General features: G+C 40.7%; 1 protein-coding gene across 1 annotated transcript in view; it reads left to right on the top strand.

The window, feature by feature from the left end:
• NSD3 (nuclear receptor binding SET domain protein 3) overlaps positions 1–18,490 on the top strand; it is a 76,009-nt gene that overhangs the window by 50,741 nt on the left and 6,778 nt on the right. The window contains 9 exon segments of the mRNA XM_029066415.2: positions 2,069–2,215; positions 4,705–4,861; positions 8,347–8,549; positions 9,540–9,652; positions 10,607–10,876; positions 13,747–13,863; positions 15,959–16,100; positions 17,312–17,418; positions 18,124–18,328. Of these exon segments, the coding sequence (XP_028922248.1) occupies positions 2,069–2,215; positions 4,705–4,861; positions 8,347–8,549; positions 9,540–9,652; positions 10,607–10,876; positions 13,747–13,863; positions 15,959–16,100; positions 17,312–17,418; positions 18,124–18,328 (1,461 nt within the window).

Raw genomic sequence — 18,490 nt, 5'->3', positions numbered from 1 at the left:
AAGAATGGATTTGTTCTTTATAAGTCAGAGAGAATGAGTCCACCAAATTCATTTCTTGGTGGTCCATCTCAGCAGTTTCCAGAGCAGCCCTGAAAATATAGGAGTTCTTTGAGTTTATCTTCATTGATAGCATATGTTCGATGATTCAGATTTAATGGGAAAAAATCTGATTTTGGAGACTTTACTCTTTGGGGACAAGTATAACTACTTTAAGTTATAAGCAAGCTTTCATGATTTTAAAACAGATTACATCCTTTGTTAAAAGATTAGCAGGAAAACATCATTGAACTGGAAATGTTACTGGGAGAGCACTGGATCCTAAAAGCCATGTTGGTGACTCAGTTGATGAAATCATTCTGAACGATTTGAGATTCTTTTGTGTGTGTATATTTTTAAACTCTGTTGCCCATACATGTGAAACATTTTTGTGGGCAGCATAGAAAACTGCTTAGTAAGCATGATTATTGGGATGCTTAGATTAGAAAAAAAAATCATTGATATGTGAAAAACCCAAAAAAGACATCTTGGAAAAATAATTCTCACTAACTGGGGAACTTCTGTCTAGCAGGCCAGTCACCCAGTATTCTTCAAGCCCTGTCACTAGAAAATTTACTTTGATTTACTTTCAGGTTCATGTATTCTATATAGTTAGTTTCTGTGTTCAGCTATAGAGAAGTCCAAATCCTGGTAATCCATTTTTAGAGATTTGTGAAGCCAACTCTTGAAATCCAACAGCTTAATGGCTGGATGCTTCGTCTGTCCAAAAATAAGCACAAAATCAAATTTTTAAAATATTTTCATTTTGGAGCTATTCAGGCAGCCTCATTCCATAGTGTAATGTTCTTCCACATCTTCCTTTGAGTAGTTGGTGACTTGTTAGAAATATTTTAACACTATACCATTCATTGGTATTTATGATTTTTAACTGAGTTTAAAATTTTCTTTCAACTTTGCTCAATTAAGAGGTATTAGAAGGTGAACTTCATCTTGCTATTGCCCAGGTTTCAGTTGGAGATTCTCATATTCAAGTGAGGTGAATTAAACTGGCCCCTTAAAGCAAATTAGTCTTTCCACTAATCTTTTCTGGAAGAACAAAAGTAATCTAAATGAAATGGCTGCTGTACCTTGGGATGGGAGGACTAAGGTGGGGTTTTTTTTTGTTTTTTGTTTTTATTTTTTTGTTGGTGGTTTTTAAGCAGTCAATAGCCTGGGTAAATAGAAGTCTTTCCTGGTCCGTTACTCCTCCTACCAGGCAGGTTTAGGGTAAGAAAAAACCCCCACAAAGAGTTATGCCACCATTCAGCATGAATGAGTGACTTAGTGGGTCTCAAGGGAAACCTGTTCCTGCCCTGCCTGGGAGTAGAAGGTTGATATTTAGGAAGAAAATATTGCATTGATAAAGCTCTCTGAGCGGATGTGACAGTTTCGGTTCGTGGCCCCCAGTTTTTCCAGAATTATCCCGCAGATCATGACTTTCTAAAGCCATGTACTAAATTCCAATGATGTAGATAGAGAAGGATGTCTTAACGAAAGATGGGTACAAATTAGAAATTGGTGACTTCTAAGGTCCAACTTCAGTGTCTGTACGTTGAGGGAGGGATTTGTCTATTTAAACAATGAAAGATGCTTCTTTAAAGCTTTTGAATTAGGGGCCGATGTTTCCCTTTCTATAGAATTTTAGGTCCCTGGCATTTTAAATGAAATCACGAAGTGAATAGATTGGGGATAATGGCTTATTAGTTACAGTGCTCAGCATCCATTTTGTTTTTAAATACAGTCCAAATCTTTAAAAACAACCTTAGTAGAGGTCTGTTTAGAGACTTAAATATGGGAGGGATTTTTCACTTTCAAATGTAAGTTTCCAGTTAGAACTGGGCCTTCAATCACCTAGTCATCTGATAGGAGCTATAGAAACCTTTTCTGTCAGATCTTTCTTTTTCTTCATATTATTTTTTCTTTTAAACTTTAAAGCATATCTGCATAATAGGTGTTGGTTTATTTTATTTTTTCCTTATGGAATCATGGGTAGTTTCATTGCAACTCATCTCTTTCTGTTTGTTTCGTATAGGGCTGATAGTTCAGGACCATTCAGACCCCATGTTCAGTTCCTATGCCTATAAATCCCACTACCTACTGAATGAATCAAATCGTGCTGAGTTGATGAAATTACCTATGATTCCTTCTTCGTCAGCTTCCAAAAAGAAATGTGAGAAAGGTAACAACCAAAATAGTTTCTCTCTTGTTTTTATTTTTTTTCTATCTTTTTTTAATTTGAAGGAAAACTGTATGCTTATCAAGCACCATCTGTTGCTTTTGGTAAATTCTGCCTTGGTTTTTGTGAGCATGTCTTCATCTTGCTGGCAAAATGATTTAAAGGGCTTAAAATAATTACACCATAACAAATTTCTATCCACCCTGCTCCCTCAGGGTAAATTCTGACCAACAGTATCTACCAGTAAGTTATTCAAATATATAGACTGGAAGTTTATCTGATTTCACTCTGTGAACTCTGCCTTGCCCTTTCCGCCTGTGTGGGAACTGCCATTAACATTAAAGGGATGAGAATAGAATCATAAATTGACAATCTTCAGCTAAATCTCTATTTAAAAATTTTCCCAAGTGATTTCATCTGAGGAAAGTAGCTTTACTCCAGGACTAACCTTACCTTGCCTACTTGTTGCCTGCAGTAGAGAAAAAAAAGTGTGGCTTAGTGCTGATGTTCATTTGGGTCGTTGGCATTTTCGAGGTCAAACTTAAAATACGAGTTTACTAGGCAGATGACTTTTGCCTGTGCACATTTCCATTACGATTGAGGAGCCCAAGTTCACACTCTTAAAATGAATTAGCTAAGACTTTTTGTTCTTCTGCTGGGTAAAGTCTGTTTGGTTCAGCTCTTCACCTTGTCAGACAACTGGAGTGGCATCCTGTGACTAAAATTTGGAAGCGTGACACCTCAAGTAAATGCTTGCTCTGCATTTAGATGAGGCAGATAGACTGGCAGCTGTGAATAAATGGATCGAGGCAGCTTTTTTTGAAGGTCATTTTCCACCTTGTTGGGGAGACTTCCCGTATACAAAGAGGCTAGAAAAGGAAGGATGGACCCCGATTACACATGGGGTTCCTGAAATTCTCCTTCACCTCCCTGGGAAAACTGGGTCCCCAGAGGAAATTGGGTCATTGTGATCCCTGTTAGATCATTTCAATTTTTGCATACTGTGTTTTCAGTACTTGGTGCTGAACCTGACACATGCACTGAAATTATTTTGAGCCCTGTGATTGCTTAGCTTAAGCGATATCTTACTAATGCATCATAAAGCCAAACTTTCTCGCTAAGCATTGAGATGGTTTTGTTTGTAATTTTATTTTGGCTTCTGTTTTCCTCATTTTTTGGCTTCTTTACCATAATGATTTTCAGTAATTACGCTGGGTCTGTATTTCCTCTGAAATAAATTATTAAGTGGTATAGATTATGAAAACTAATCCACATTGGGGGGCTGAAGTCAAGGGGGAAATACCCCAAATAATTGAATTTAAAAGGCTTTTAGCAGAGGAAATATAGTAAATGAATTCATTGCTGATTGTTAAAGGAATGTATTCTGTAATGCGCTACCATCATTTAAGAGTTTTGAAAGTCTATAGGTGGTTAAGATTTTCCGGAAAACAAACTGTATCATAACCATCCCAAACATTTGGATCACATGGAAGATTTTATCAAGTTGTCCTACTTTTTACTTTTTTGGTCCTTTTCTTACGAGACTAAAATCCAACAAATAGTGGGTTGGTTTTGCAGCAAGTGCATTTCCTGCATAAATTTTGTTTTTCATTTAAGGTGATCATTCACCTTTTGTTATTGCCCACAATACATGTATTTTCAAAGCACTCAGAGGGGAAAATAAGCCCTCTTATTTCTTCGCTTAAATATTTTTAAATGTTGCCTTATTGTATCCATCCCACTTGTCTTGATGCAAGAACTACTTATGTGCACAACAGAGTTCTTCTGAACTTCTGCAAAGAAAAAAATCTATGTGGTACTTTATTCTGCATGGGTATTTTCATCATTTTTATGCTGGCTAGCCTGATTTACCCTTCCTAATCTTCCCTGAAAAGGGAACAGCGATACATACAATCACAAATTTGAGATGGTCTTCCTTGTGCCTTTTTGTTTTCACTGTGGGAGCAGAAAACCACTGATCAACCTATAGGCTGTTCTATACCAACCAACTCTTCTGTGAAGGGATTCAGTCAGTCACGTGCTGGTTTAAAAAATATAAGTGAAAGTTCTTTGCAATTTGATATTGGAGAGGAAAGTAAGTTGCTGCAAATTTCAAACAAAATTCCCTCCTCGGGGTGGACTAGTTGAAATGATTCAGCCTGATCCTCTGCCTCTAATAGAAGCAAGGCTTACAATTGACACTTTGGATGATTTGCAAGACAGCTTAAAGCTCTGGGTGTCCTAATTCTGTGATGCTGCCGACCATCCCATTTCAGATGAGGGACGTGAGAGGCAGAATGTGTTTGTTTAATTTTAATCCAGCACTGTAGCTGTGACTTAGCTCCTTCCTTTGCCTTTGCTTCTCATCAGATATGAAAGGAAACTAAATTTAAGCAAAATAAAATAAAACCTTCTTTGCTTTTCACTCTTTCTCTTCTCTCTCTCTCTCTTCCCCTTTTTCTCAGTTATTAAAGCTATTTGTTTGTTTCAAGGTGGAAGATTGTTATGCTGTGAATCGTGCCCAGCTTCCTTCCATCCGGAATGCCTCAGCATAGAGATGCCAGAGGGCTCCTGGAACTGTAATGATTGTAAGGCTGGCAAGAAACTACATTACAAGCAGATTGTTTGGGTCAAGTTGGGAAATTACAGGCAAGTTTTCAAAGAACAAAGAGAAATCATTCTGCATTTTTCAGTCCCAAGTTTTTAGTCTTTTCAATAATTGCCCAAGTAATTACTAGAGCAGTGCAAAAATGTTTCTGAAGAAAAAATTAGCTTCAAGCTGTGTTAAAACCTCTCTTATCTAAGTAATTTTACTGGTAGACTTCCCAGGTTTGGAGGGTATGTTTCCCTTGTGCTGCCCTCCCATCTCCTGCCACGCCCTCCCTGTCGCCCTCCCTGTCGTGTTCCCCGCCCCCAACCTTTGTGTTGTTTCTTATTACCCCATAAATAGTATGAACTGCTGCTTTGCAAGAATGAAAGGATTGTAAAAGGCCACTGGGCTCATCGCCCCCTTTGACACAAATATCACTGTGAATGTCCCTGGAGTATTCTAACAGTTGAATTCTCAGTGAACAGAGAAATGCTTCAACATTCAATAGGTCTCAATTAGTGACAGCAAGAAACCTCAGCAGTCCTTGAGAGGCAAAAGATAGGTGAATGGAATTTCCACTTGGTACTATGTCACCTTTCTTTGCCAAGAACCTGACTTTTCCATAGCTGCCCAGTGTAGGTATAGCCAAAACATCTCAATGGAGGCCTTTCGAAAGGGTCCGATTTTTGCAGTTCTCAAAAAATACAATAAAATCCCATTTTAATAGAATGCTTATCTAATAGAAATCCCCTATTTTTTGGAAAGTCAAAGATTAGTGGCCCAAATATATGAAAAACCAGTAAACAAAACTCTTGAAGGCAAAAATGTGTTTGATTTTGGCCCCTGAACTTGTAAAATTGGCTGCTTCTGTCTGCAAGGGCTGGGTCATTTGGCCGTGTTCCTTCTGGCCTTCTTTGTGTTGCTCTTATTTTGTGGTTTTGACTGTCATTCTGTGTTTCCAGTGAGGTCTGAAAAATGATTTGATTCTCTACTGTCTCCAGATTAATTTATTCCAAAGAGGAAGTAAATTACTATCTCGATGTGAGGCAGAAAATACCCTTGTTCATAAATAATTTGGCACTGGGACCCGAATAATCTGTAATTTTAAAGGCCCAGGAAGTAGTTATTTAAATTCTATTCTGAACTAGTCCATAAAGATATTCAAAGTGACAGAATTTCCAGATGTTTTTCACTGTTAGTTCTCGAATGGTTGCAAACAGCAGCAGTGAAGATTTTTCTTACTACCACTGACAATTTCTGTTTCTTCAGAAAAAACATAATTGTAAAGTGCTTTTTCCAGACCCATTCTTTAAAGTGGGATTTTACTGACATTATTAGTAATCAATGTAGAGTTCCATAAAGTTTGATTTTATGTTTAAAACTATAAAGTGCAAAAACATTTTAAGGAATTTTTTAAAACACTTCTCTCATATTTTATAATATGGTCTCTGTTTTGTTGTGCCTTGCCTAGAATGTATACCCATTTTCCAGATTCTCTAAGCATCCTATTGCATTCTGAAATGCATCAACTGTGGTTTCTCTAGCTGAGGTCAGTTGTAGAGTGAGTTCTGAATAGGAAACTGCCTTTATCTTAGTTAAATATATTAAGACGTAACATTTAAGGGTGGTGACATGAAATGTAAAGGAAGCCCCAGATAGTGCCTCAGTTGATATATGTTTTTCTATCCAGGCCAAATTTTCCTGTGGGTTTTGGAAAAACTTCAACACTTATTGCTGCATTAATATTTCTTACTATATTAATAATAATAGTTGTGGTATTTAAGTGCTTACTATGTGCCAAGCACTGTACTAAACACTGGGGTGGATACAAGCAAATCAGGTTGAACACATTCCCTCCTTCTTGAGGCTCACAGACTTAACCCCCATTTTACAGATGGGGTAACTGAGGCCCAGGGAAGTGAAATGACTTGCCAAGGCCCACACAGCTGACAAGTGGTAGAGCCAGGATTAGAACTCATGACCTTCTGACTCCCAGGCCCGTGCTCTATCCATTGTGTCATGCCACTTCTGCTTCCGATTACTACTACTAACAATAATAATTATGGTACTTGTTGAGTGCTTATTATGTGCCAAGCACTGTTCTGAGCACTGGGGTAGATATAACTTAATCAGATTGGACAAAGCTTCTGTCCCACATGGGGCTCACAGTCTTAATTTCCATTTTAAAGATGAGGTAACGGAGGCACAGAGTTCAGTGACTTGTCCAAGGTCACTCAGCGGACAAGTGGTGGAGCTGCATTAGATCCAAGGTCCTTCTGACTGCTCTATCCACTAGCCCACGCTATTATATATATATGTATATATTATATATATATCACATATATATATTATAGTGGATAATAGGCTCAGCTGAATTGCATGAAGCTGTACATTTTGAATACCAAATTATGCCAAGTCCAAAGCTCCCTAGGGAAAAAAAAAGTGAGTCTGTGAAGCAGATCCTGTAAAAGAACCACCCAGCTTGTTAACGCAGGTCTGAGTATTTGCTCATTAATACTCCCCTCAGTGACTCTTGCAATCTCATTCAAATTCCTCAGAGATCTTTAAAATTACATCATATATCTATTTCATGGGCTGTTTTAAGGGCTACTTATATGTTTTATGCATAAAACAAAAAAATTACTCCTCCAATTCTTATCCATAGTTTACATTTAATTTAATTAACCCCCCAAAGAGAGGTGTCGTAAATATTAGATAAAGCTCTAGTGTGGCCAGTCAGTCTGAAGAGTAAATTTAGGCATGTGACCATGTCATTCAACAGTGAGGATTATCTCAAGGCAGGTAATTAACACTTAGTTCTAGATGCACTAAGTTTTTCAGGGTCTTGAAACATTTATGATAAGCCTCATTTGCAATATTTAATGTCTTCCTTCAATACTTGCCTTCCAGTTCCTGGAAACTGTCAAATGTTTCTACAGATGGTTTTGTTCAATTGTTGCTGGGATCCTCACTCATCTTAGCATGAGACAATTGTGCCTTTATCCTGTTCCAGACTCCAAACTTGTTAAATTTTAAGAAGTTCCATGATTAAGGCCACTGAGTATTAAATTAAAGTCTGGAGTACACTTTGGCTCAAAACTTACCAAATTTGGCCAAAAGATAACTTACCCTTGATTGACTGGAAGAAAAGAGCAGAATTAGAAAAGCAATGTCAGGAGGGCTGTCCAGGAGCACTAACTTACCTGCTGTCGAATGCCAAAAACACGAAGTGAAACTGTTTTCTCAGTAAAAGGCCCAAGAGTCTTAAAACTGAGAGTGTTGAGGGCCTCTAGTACCTCACCTGTGTGGTTTTATCTCCTCCCTGTCCCTTTCATGCGTCAGAGTTTTCAGGTCCACTTAGAAAACTGTTGTTAGGACTGGTTTGAAGGCCAGGTAGGCCTGGACGCTCTTAAAACACAAAATGTAGGCACAACAGAACTTCTCTTGTTCCACACATCGAGAATTTGTGGTTTATAACTTCCCTTCTCCGTTCTCCTCCCCCTTCAACCTCTGACCTCCTTTGTCAAAAAAATGTTCTTTTCAGATGGTGGCCAGCAGAGATCTGCAATCCCAGGTCTGTGCCTCTCAACATCCAGGGCCTCAAACATGACTTTGGGGATTTTCCCGTATTCTTCTTCGGCTCTCATGACTACTATTGGGTGCACCAGGGCAGAGTTTTCCCGTATGTTGAAGGAGATAAAAGCTTTGCTGAGGGGCAAACCAGTATTAACAAGACCTTCAAAAAAGGTAAGGGGGCTGTTTTTAGTGGCATCGAGACAGATTGATGTCTCAACATCTTGTAACTTGCAGGAGAATGACACATCTGGTATAAAGTATAAGAATTTTTGAAAGCAAAATGCGCCTTTCCCTTCCCAGGATTGCTGGCATACTTGTAGGGTCCAGGTTGAAGAATGCTCTTCAATAATCCAGGGTAAAATGCTTTTCCACTGACCCCACATCAGTGCTGAATTAGACCCCCCATTGTATGTAGGTGACTCTTTCGGGGAATGTTTGCCCACTCTGTGGTCAGCAAGTCCCGTTGTAGATTGTCATTTTATTTCCTAAAAAGAGCTGGCCACCCTGCTCAAGAAACCCCATCGTGTCAGAGCCACAATGGCCATGGGTTGTAATTCCGGCTCTGCCACTTACCTGCTATGTGACCTTGGGCAAGTCACTTCCCTTTTCTCTGTCTCAGTTCTCATCTGCAAAATGGGGAATGAGACTGTGAACTCAATGTGAACAGGGACTGTGTCCAACCTGATTTGCTTGTATCCATCCCAGCACTTAATACAGTGCCCGGCACATGGTAAGCACTTAGCAGATACCCCAATTATTATTACCAGGGGAGGAGACCCTTCCTCCTACCCAAGAAGCCATGAGCCAGGAACCTGCACCTGAAGCCTGTTTAGGATTTGGCTTCAAGCAGCCAGGGTTAAGAGAGAGAAACTGAGATGCAGTCTAGTCCAGGGTGAAAAGCCGTCCTTTGGCCCATTTGGAAACAGTTAGTGACCGAGTGTATTGGTGGAGGGGAACCCAGTCCAGACAGCATTCAGACAGTTGTAACTAATGACTCACAACCCTGTTTGGCTTGCCTGCGTTTTTTCTGTTTCAGCCGTAAGCAGTAAATTTCCAGCCTCTAAATGTCAAATAAAAAGCCTTAAATCAGCAGCAGTTAAAAGGCTGTGGGAAACCTTATGAACACCTTCTCTGTTAATGTCTTTGTTTTCTCTTGTCAAGCACTTGAAGAAGCTGCAAAACGTTTTCAGGAGCTGAAAGCACAAAGAGAAAGTAAAGAAGCACTGGAGCTCGAAAGAAATTCAAGAAAACCTCCTCCCTATAAACATATTAAAGTGAGTTTTCCCCATTGAGCAAATGAGCAGCATATTTGATGGCTATGAAGTTAGACTGCTTTTATGGTGGTCACATGGTTTCTTGTACTCTAAACAACTTCTGCTAATTTTCATTCAATCTCTGTGGGTGTAAATCTAGGAAAAAAAATACTGACACCAGCTCATGTTCCTTGAGTTAGTAGTAGTTAGTAGCTGCTGCATTGACCTGTATTATTCAGAATGAGTTTTTTTGACAAAGCCAGGCCTTCTGGAATACCTGAACATATCACCCAATTTCATCCTTCACCAATTACCACACACCCAGATAATATGCTACTTTGAATTTATGTAGCATTTTTCTTTGAAAGAGCCCCAGGTACTTCCATATGTATATATACCCCTCTCTATTTCATGATATGAGAATATGATATGTCAGTGACCATATATATCTGTCTATCTAAATATGTATATATAGATGTATGTCTAAGTAGATATTTATGTATGTCATTATATGAGATATCTACATAAGATATCTAGATAGATCTCTAGATATATAGAGAGAGATCTCATATAACGATTGATAATTATTTCAAGTTGTATATGAAGGCATGAATATGGCTACACGAGAGGTCCAAATGGTTAAAATCCTGTATGAAAGATATTTGTGTCAGAAAGAAACAAAGCGGGCTTTCCTACCCGAGTTGTGAAGTAGCTGTTTGTGGATAGAGCTAGTTTCTCATAGATAGATAGATAGCTCTAGATAGAGCTAGAGAGAGAGAGAGAGAGAGAGATATCTCCTTGTTTTGTGCCTGGGTATGCTGTACTTAAGAGCCTTGTCCAGAATCACATAGCAAGGCAGTAATCGAATCAAGACTAGATTCCAGGCCTCCTGACTTCCAGCCCACAGAATGCTGAGCATCCCGGACCGCACTGCCTCCCATCCATCCACCTCTTGTGTTTTGTTTTGCTTTCCAGGCTAACAAGGTAATAGGGAAAGTTCAAATCCAGGTTGCAGACCTGTCAGAGATCCCACGCTGTAACTGCAAGCCCGCCGATGAGAACCCATGTGGCCTGGAGTCCGAGTGCCTGAATAGGATGTTGCAGTATGAGTGCCACCCCCAGGTGTGCCCTGCCGGAGAACGCTGCCAGAACCAGTGCTTCACCAAAAGGCTCTATCCCGACGCCGAGATCATCAAGACAGAGCGTCGCGGCTGGGGCCTCAGGACCAAAAGAAGCATTAAGAAGGTAGAGGCTGGCAGGGATTTTGAAGCGCTCTTCCTTCTGGTGTAGTCTCCACAGGGCCGAGTCTTTGTTTTCTTGAGGGGTCTTTAAAAGAGCACTAGTGAGGATTTGTTTTGAGCCTCTGTAACAACTGCCTTCTCACACCCTCAGGCTTCTTAGGTTTAAGAATGCTAGGCTTCTTGGGGAAAGGAAAGGAGGGGAAGGAGAATAGTCGGTAATGAGGCCAATTTCTTCCACTCTGGAAATGGTCCTGCTATTAATAGTGGGGATTTTGGTCATTTTCTATTTGAAATGCATTCCTCCTGTAAAAGGAGGAGAATTAGAAGTATTTTTGCGTACTTTCCTTTTAACTGAGGCCTTAGTACTACTTTTGTACCTGGGACTGTTTTTAAAGGACCAAGTAAAAAAAAAAAAAATCTCTCGCAGGGTGGGACCTTGTCTGACTCTTGGTTCAGTACAAGAGAGTGAATGAAGCCACCAGCACTATTTCTGCAAAACCCTGGAGATTGATCATCTCAGAGTCCATTCATCCATCTGAATTTATTTATAATTCTGAGGATATCAGAGAATGTTGGCACAACTTCTAGTTAGTGAAGCAGAAGAATGGAGATGTGGCTTCTCCCTGACCCTGAGATCCCCACAAAGATATGTGTGGGAAGTCACGGATAAAGCCGAATTAGAGGTCAGAATTAGAATTAGAGGTCAAATAAGGCCAAATTAGAGGTCAGAATGCTTAAGGTCTTCCATGAAGGAGCTTTGAGTCAGAAAGAAGCAAAGAGGCCTTTCCTAGCTGAGTTGTGAAGCTGCTGCTTGTGGATAGAGCTAGTTTCTCATACTTATCTACTCACTAATCATCACTTGAGGCTGTGGAGCCCCTCTAACCATCATGGCCGCTTCTGTGCTCTCTTCAAGAAGGGGAAGAAAATGGAACAACGAAGGAGTGGAACTTGCTGGGAGAAGAATTTTGAGGGTTGGAGTGCACCCAAACTGAGCCCATAAACTGTTACTTTCAGGGAACCCCCAGCTGGTGATTTTAAGTCAGCCCCTTTAATCTGGTGACCCCAGGCAACTGTCTATTTAATCCACTCCCAATAACTGGTTCTTTGCCACAATCTTGAATGGCACCCCGATCACCCAGTACTGTCTTCTAAGGGACACGCTGTTACAACCAGATCCTTAAGTCTGTATGTATGTTAGTGTCGGTTTTATTCAGTGTTATTCAAGTGCGACCTCTCTATTAAAGTCTGACTCTGGTTTAGGGAATGGATGTACACTGTCAAGATAAATAAAGTTTATAAGCCTGTAATTTAGAAGAGATTTTTCCTCCACCTCCCCGCCATTTTTAACCATATAGGCACAGTACACAAATGTTTTTAGAGGCATTTGTTCTAAGAAGCTCACCGATGCATCCAGTGAGAGGTAAAACAATACTGAATAAACATTTGGCAGAGATTAAATACCCTGTTGTACAAAAATTGCATTTTCCACCCAAATGTAATAAAAAGTAATTTATAAAATTGAAGGATTTAATTGAGAGAAGGCAAAGCCAGATTCTGAATCAGAGTGTACTATTCAACTCTAACATCCGTGTGGTGTTAATGTAAGAACTAGTTGGCATGAAAAAGAAACTACCCTGCCAGCTGTGAAAATAGCACTCCCCCACTTGTCCGAGGCCAGCAACAGTTTATGCTGGGTGAGTAGAGAAGGAGGTGGATTTTGTTCACTTTATTATCAGTTTACCTCTGTAGGAATGAACAGATTGATTAAAATCAGAAGTGGGAATATGTAAAAGGGTACATTATTCTAGTTCCTTTTTTCTACTAGAAACTTTGTCCAAAGTGTTTGAAAATTGATCCCACATTCGAGTTACATTGCCTATCAGTTCAAATTAGATTAGCAAAGGCAAGAACTTTGCTAGAAATTACAAATATGGCATACAGCATTGGAACTATACTTTCTAAAGGGGGGTGTTAATGCTTCTTGCCATCAGAGAGCCCCAGAAAACGCGAGGTGAGACAACGAGAAATGGCCAAACATTTTGTAGGGTAACAGAATAGTCCTTTAATTTCTCGACAAGATTGTATAAAGTAGATTCTTCCTGGGGCCTTAGCCACTTTTGGGTGCCTCAGTGACTCTTCCAGGTCACGAGGTTCTATTCAATAAGTTCTATTCAGATTAGATATTGTCATTGTTTTTATGTTACTGTGCCAGTCCAAAAAAAAAAGTGTTGCAAATGGGTGAATTACTTCCTCCTCGGTGCTCATCATACCAAGTGGACCTCTCCGGTACCTTTGTCATCTCCAGGAGATTGGGAAAACCAAAGAAATGCTGCAGAGGAATTAAGGCAATAAGGAAAAGTGGCAGCAACTCCTGAACAACAAAGTGCCAGTAAATGAACCAGTCTGGCACAAGGCACCGAGACATGTCCCCCTTGGAGTGCGCTGATAATTCTCTTAAATCATGCCCCCAGTCCCTTGAAAAAATGTAGGCAACTTCCCAAAGTTCCTAACCCCAAATCAAAGAGTAGTTTGGGAAAATCTTGTTTCCTTGCAGTTACGAGTTGTCAGGATGTATTGAGCTGGTTTGGCAATTTCTGTTTTTGTAAAGAAAACTTAAAAGGGAGGAAAACAATATCTAAGGACCAAAGCCCTTGGATTTCTATCCAAAATATTGACTTGCCTAAGGACAGGAGAAGTGCAATCACTCTGCTGCTGTGCTTTTAGAAAGTGGGGAGGCAGCCTTTTCCCTGAATCCATTTACCTCAGATTTACTTCAGTAATCTCAGGAGTGTCCTCTCTGGTTCACAACTGAGTAGTGGTCCTGCAAGGAACACAAATAAAATGCAGTGTTTTGTGCTTTTGTGTCATTTTTAGGGTGAATTTGTAAACGAATATGTTGGTGAGTTAATTGATGAAGAAGAGTGCAGATTGCGAATCAAGCGAGCCCATGAGAACAGCGTAACTAATTTTTACATGTTAACTGTTACCAAGGTAAAACATTTTTCTTTCTGTAGTTAAAAAATGACTTTAATAGAATCGTTCTGTCATGGTTCGAACTCTAGTTCTTTTGCTGTTGCTTTTTAGCCAAATTGTAACCTCTCAAATGGTTAAGAATAGGCCCAAAATTCAGAGTTGGTGAATTACACAGGGGCAGAAAAAATATAGATTTTAAGACCTCCCACCCAGCCTCACACCCACCCCTCGGATATAATCTCTTGAGTAAAGGCCACAGGCAATTATTTAGTAGTTTAAGGGTGTATGTTATAGGTGCTGTACACTTAAGGGTTTTTGAAGCTGATTAGGGAAAGGGTGACGACAGATGACATCATAATCACTTCAGTGTAGCTTTTTTTTATGGTGTTTAAGTGCTTACTATACATCAGACATTGTACCTCCTCTGAGCTAGATACAGGCTTATCAAGTTGGACACAGTCCCTGTCCCACATGGGGCTCATAGTCTTAATCCTCATTTTTCAGATGAGATAACTGAGGCCGAGAAGTTAAGTGACTTGTCCAAGGTCACACAGCAGACAAGTGGCAGAATCAGTATTCAAACCCAGGTCCTTCTGACTCCCAGGCCCTTGCTCTATCCACGAGGCCATGCTGCTTCTCTCTAGCTAAAAACAGATTGTTCTTCAGCCTTTTCCCCTGATTGTTTCCTTGTTTTGGGGCTCTGCTTAGGCCTGAAATCTAGGGCCTGACCCAGTTTAGCCAGAGCAGAGCCCCAGACCGCAGCATCCACGGCGAATCTGCATCTGAGCCAGATCAAAAAAAAGAAGCCAGGGGATTCCCTCCAGGGCCACCACTGTCCAGGTGTGCAAGCACCACAGTAGTCATATGCGGGCTTCTTTGAGTTTGGTGGTACATCGAAGTCCTCCCAGATTGACAGCCGCAATTAGGGTTCTACAGAGCACCAGAAAAGCATCCAAGCCCTGTTGAATTTATCTGGGTTTGGCTTTGTGCCGGCTCAACTTGGCACCATAGACTCAGCATCTGTGGGTGAGGCCTGGCCCATACAGGCTCTATCGTGTCCCTATCCAAGGCCAATTTCTCCCTGAATCAGTGCCATAGAGCCTCTGCCGTGGTTTTTGTTTTCTTCCTCCCCTCCCCACTAAAAATGCCTCTAAAGGCACCAGAACTGATGGTGGATCTCAGGAGTTCAAAGTCACTTCCCATCGGCAGTCCTGAAAGGAAGCCAGAACCAACCCGAATCTGACTCCGGTGTAAGAAAAAGTTCCTGAACGGATAATCAGAGGCAGCATCCCAACCCATATCAGACCTGGGAGAGGCTGTGATGCCCAACCAAACTCGCCCCAGCCCTCACGGTCTGCTGTCTTGGGTCACCAGCAGCTGCGCTTCCCACCTCTCCCCCTGTGGGCCATTCTGAGGCCCTGGCATGTGGGATCGACCTCCTCTTCACTGACTGGCTGGCCACCTCTCCCCTCTCCCTCCCAAAGCTTGCCTTGTTTTTTTTAAATCCTCAGCACTGCCCATCAGTCATATGACAGCAACTATTTTGAGAGTCTGGGTATCTGGATTAGAATAGTCAGTTTCCAGCAATTAAAGAGTTTTTCTCCTTAACCTGGGATGTGGCCACCCCTCCAAAACCCACTGCTTTCCAAACACTATTTTCTTTCTGGAAAAGTACTTTTTAGAGAAGCTAATACTAGCTGTTACTCATTTCTCAGTGCTGGGCACCCAGGCTACTTGTGTATATGTGGTAAACACTGTAAGTAAATATTAAGTAGGTAAATATTTTAAATAATGTTTTACTGAGTTTAGGCTAAACATTTATCTTATCTCTCTGAAACCTCTTATTTTAAGGGGTAGTGGGTTGAAATTGGCTCCAGAACAAATTTGGAGTGCTTGGTATAAGGTGAAAGCAAATTATGTAGGATCTGAGCTGCCTTTTGGATCTCAACAATCAAATTAGCTGAGGGGAGGGGGAAGGTGTCTGCCACTCCATGGCATTGGCCTAAGGCAAACAGGCTCCTCATATTGACACGATTGAGGTCAAGCCTTCAGTTCTGAAGGTGGGAACACATTCTGCCCAGTGTGAAAGACACCTTTTTTCTTCTCGTTGAAGGACCGAATAATTGATGCTGGCCCAAAGGGGAATTATTCTCGCTTTATGAACCACAGTTGCAATCCTAACTGTGAGACGCAGAAGTGGACGGTAAATGGGGATGTTCGTGTTGGACTTTTCGCGCTTTGTGATATTCCTGCAGGTAAAGCCATCCCTCTCTCTTTGCTGGTCGTGTAGTTGGGGCCCTCCTTCTCCTGGAGGGGAAGAGCTCTGTGTTGGTTAGCCTGGAGGCAAAGATGCTTTGTCATTTTTCGAATTACAGAATGTGTAGGCCCATTAGAGCAAATCATTCAAATTTGTGTGTCCTGCAGAGGACATTAGTGAGCCATAATGCAGGGTAGAGAATGTCAAGATATGGCAGTGTAATAACAGTTCTGGAGAAATCGCACCAGTAATCATTGCTTGGGTACTGTAGCAAGTTGTGTAAGCGGGAGCTGATGTTGATGGGGGTGGGGGGGAAAGAGCTTTTTTGTTGTTGGGTTTGTTTATTTGGCATATTTGCTTTTATTTTGTTTTTGTTTTTTTAAGTACTAAAAGCTTTTGCGTTGTGTGAATAGCCTCTAGCTGCCTGAATTTTTTTTCTTTAAAAGATAAATCTGTTTCAAGTTTAGGCATTTAAAAAGTAACTGAAACAAGAACCGTATTCATTTTCTCCCATCCCCCAATATCTTGATGGTGGTGAAACTTAGTTCTTCTTTTCTTAAGCCCGTGGAAAGAGCGGGGGGGAGGGGGGAAGAGAAACTCTGTAGCTGAACTGTGGTGGGTGGAGGTGCATGTGTGCACGTGTGTATATGTTTTAAGTAGAAATTTTAAATTAGGCAAATGTCAATTGACAGGGAGTTTTGGAAGCCCTCAGTGAATATGAGGATCAGCCAAATATGTACTATCCAGGCAGTACTGGATATAGGCCTGTTTAATTCAAAACAACTTTTCAGAGCAATTTTTATTCCTGGGGCCTCTACATTTCTATGGTTCAGCAGGCACAATATTGTTTAACTATTGAGTAGGATTAATTGACTTTGGAACCGAGAACAAAGTCAAATCTACTTTTCCGGAGTGTGGATTCTAGACCCCTGGGTCCTTGCTTGTTTCTAGCTTCCTCTATGTGGAGGATGTGACTCCTTATTATAATATTTATACTCGATGTAGCCATTGTGTGGGCGTGGATGTTTTCTTTGCTTTTTTCCATTGGTGTCTTTAATGTGGTGGGACGCGGGGAAGGGAGAATCCCCTTCAAGTTAGAACTGCGTCTCTGCTTTCATTATGAGTGGGTGTCTCTGTTGATATTGCTTTCCCCAGAATTCCCCAGAATCCCCAGAAGGCACATAAATAATTGTTTTCCTTACGTTCCAGGGATGGAGCTAACATTTAATTATAATCTGGATTGTCTGGGCAATGGGAGGACCGAGTGCCACTGTGGAGCGGATAACTGCAGTGGCTTCCTAGGAGTGCGGCCAAAGGTTAGTTTTCCAGGAGAGAAAAAGTCGTAGCCTGCAACAGCCTGGCCAGTGGAGTGTCACTGCAATCCCCTTGTATCCAACTTCTAAGTGTCTGGTTTTGTTTTGCAAGTGTAAGTTGTGCTTGCCAAAGTTCTTGGGTTTCCACCTTTGACCTTCAAGAAATAAATAACGGAAAAGTCTGGATAGGTCTGGAAATCTGTCTTTCAGTTGTATTTTGAGGTGTACTTAACTAAATTGAGTTGGCAGGTAGTGAAGAAGTCTTCCTTTCAGACTTTCTTCTTCCTAATTGGAATCTTTCCCAGCCATGAACAGGTTGGAGCTGTTGCTGGCTTTTACAAATCTTGATTATTGGTATAACTATTTATAATGTGGCAATATTGGGATAAAACCTTCTGACATTGTCATCCATAAGTAACTGCACCATTATTCAGAGGCTTCTTGTGCTAGATATCACAAATAGAAAAACACAAATGCCATATATTGTAGTTGAGTGGCTACTGTAAAAAATAACAAAATCAATAGACAAAGGAAGAAAGGCCAGCCCAACTTACACTCCCTGGAAAGTGGAAATGAAAAGATGGTAAATGATTTTGTTGTGGTACACATCCATAAGTCATGGAAACAAATGTGATGTTAAAATTGTCTTTACTTAGGAATCTTCTTGTACTGCCAGTGCTCATTTAAGCTGTGATTTTTTTCTGTCAGACGGCATTTGCATCAGCGAACGAAGAGAAGGCAAAAAATGCAAAGTTAAAGCAGAAGAAACGGAAGATCAAAACTGAACAGAAGCAAATGCATGAAGATTACTGTTTTCAGTGTGGAGATGGAGGAGAGCTGGTCATGTGTGACAAAAAAGACTGTCCCAAAGCATACCACCTCCTATGCCTTAACTTGACTCAACCACCATTTGGTAAGCAGGACCTTCAAGGTGACCACCAGGCAGGAGCAATTCCTTCAGCCTGTAGCTTGCTTCTGGATTTCTGCTTCTCCAAGTGCTGTCATTTAAAATGTATTTTCTGTATTTTGAGATGACCTTGGTACTAGGGACCCTAAGGGGAATGGGAAGACAAGC

The sequence above is a fragment of the Ornithorhynchus anatinus genome, chromosome 5 (genome assembly GCF_004115215.2).
Source record: "Ornithorhynchus anatinus isolate Pmale09 chromosome 5, mOrnAna1.pri.v4, whole genome shotgun sequence".
Classification (NCBI taxonomy): Eukaryota; Metazoa; Chordata; class Mammalia; order Monotremata; family Ornithorhynchidae; genus Ornithorhynchus; species Ornithorhynchus anatinus.
Note: the sequence above shows the minus strand (reverse complement) of the source record. Positions and strands in the feature narration are given on the sequence as shown.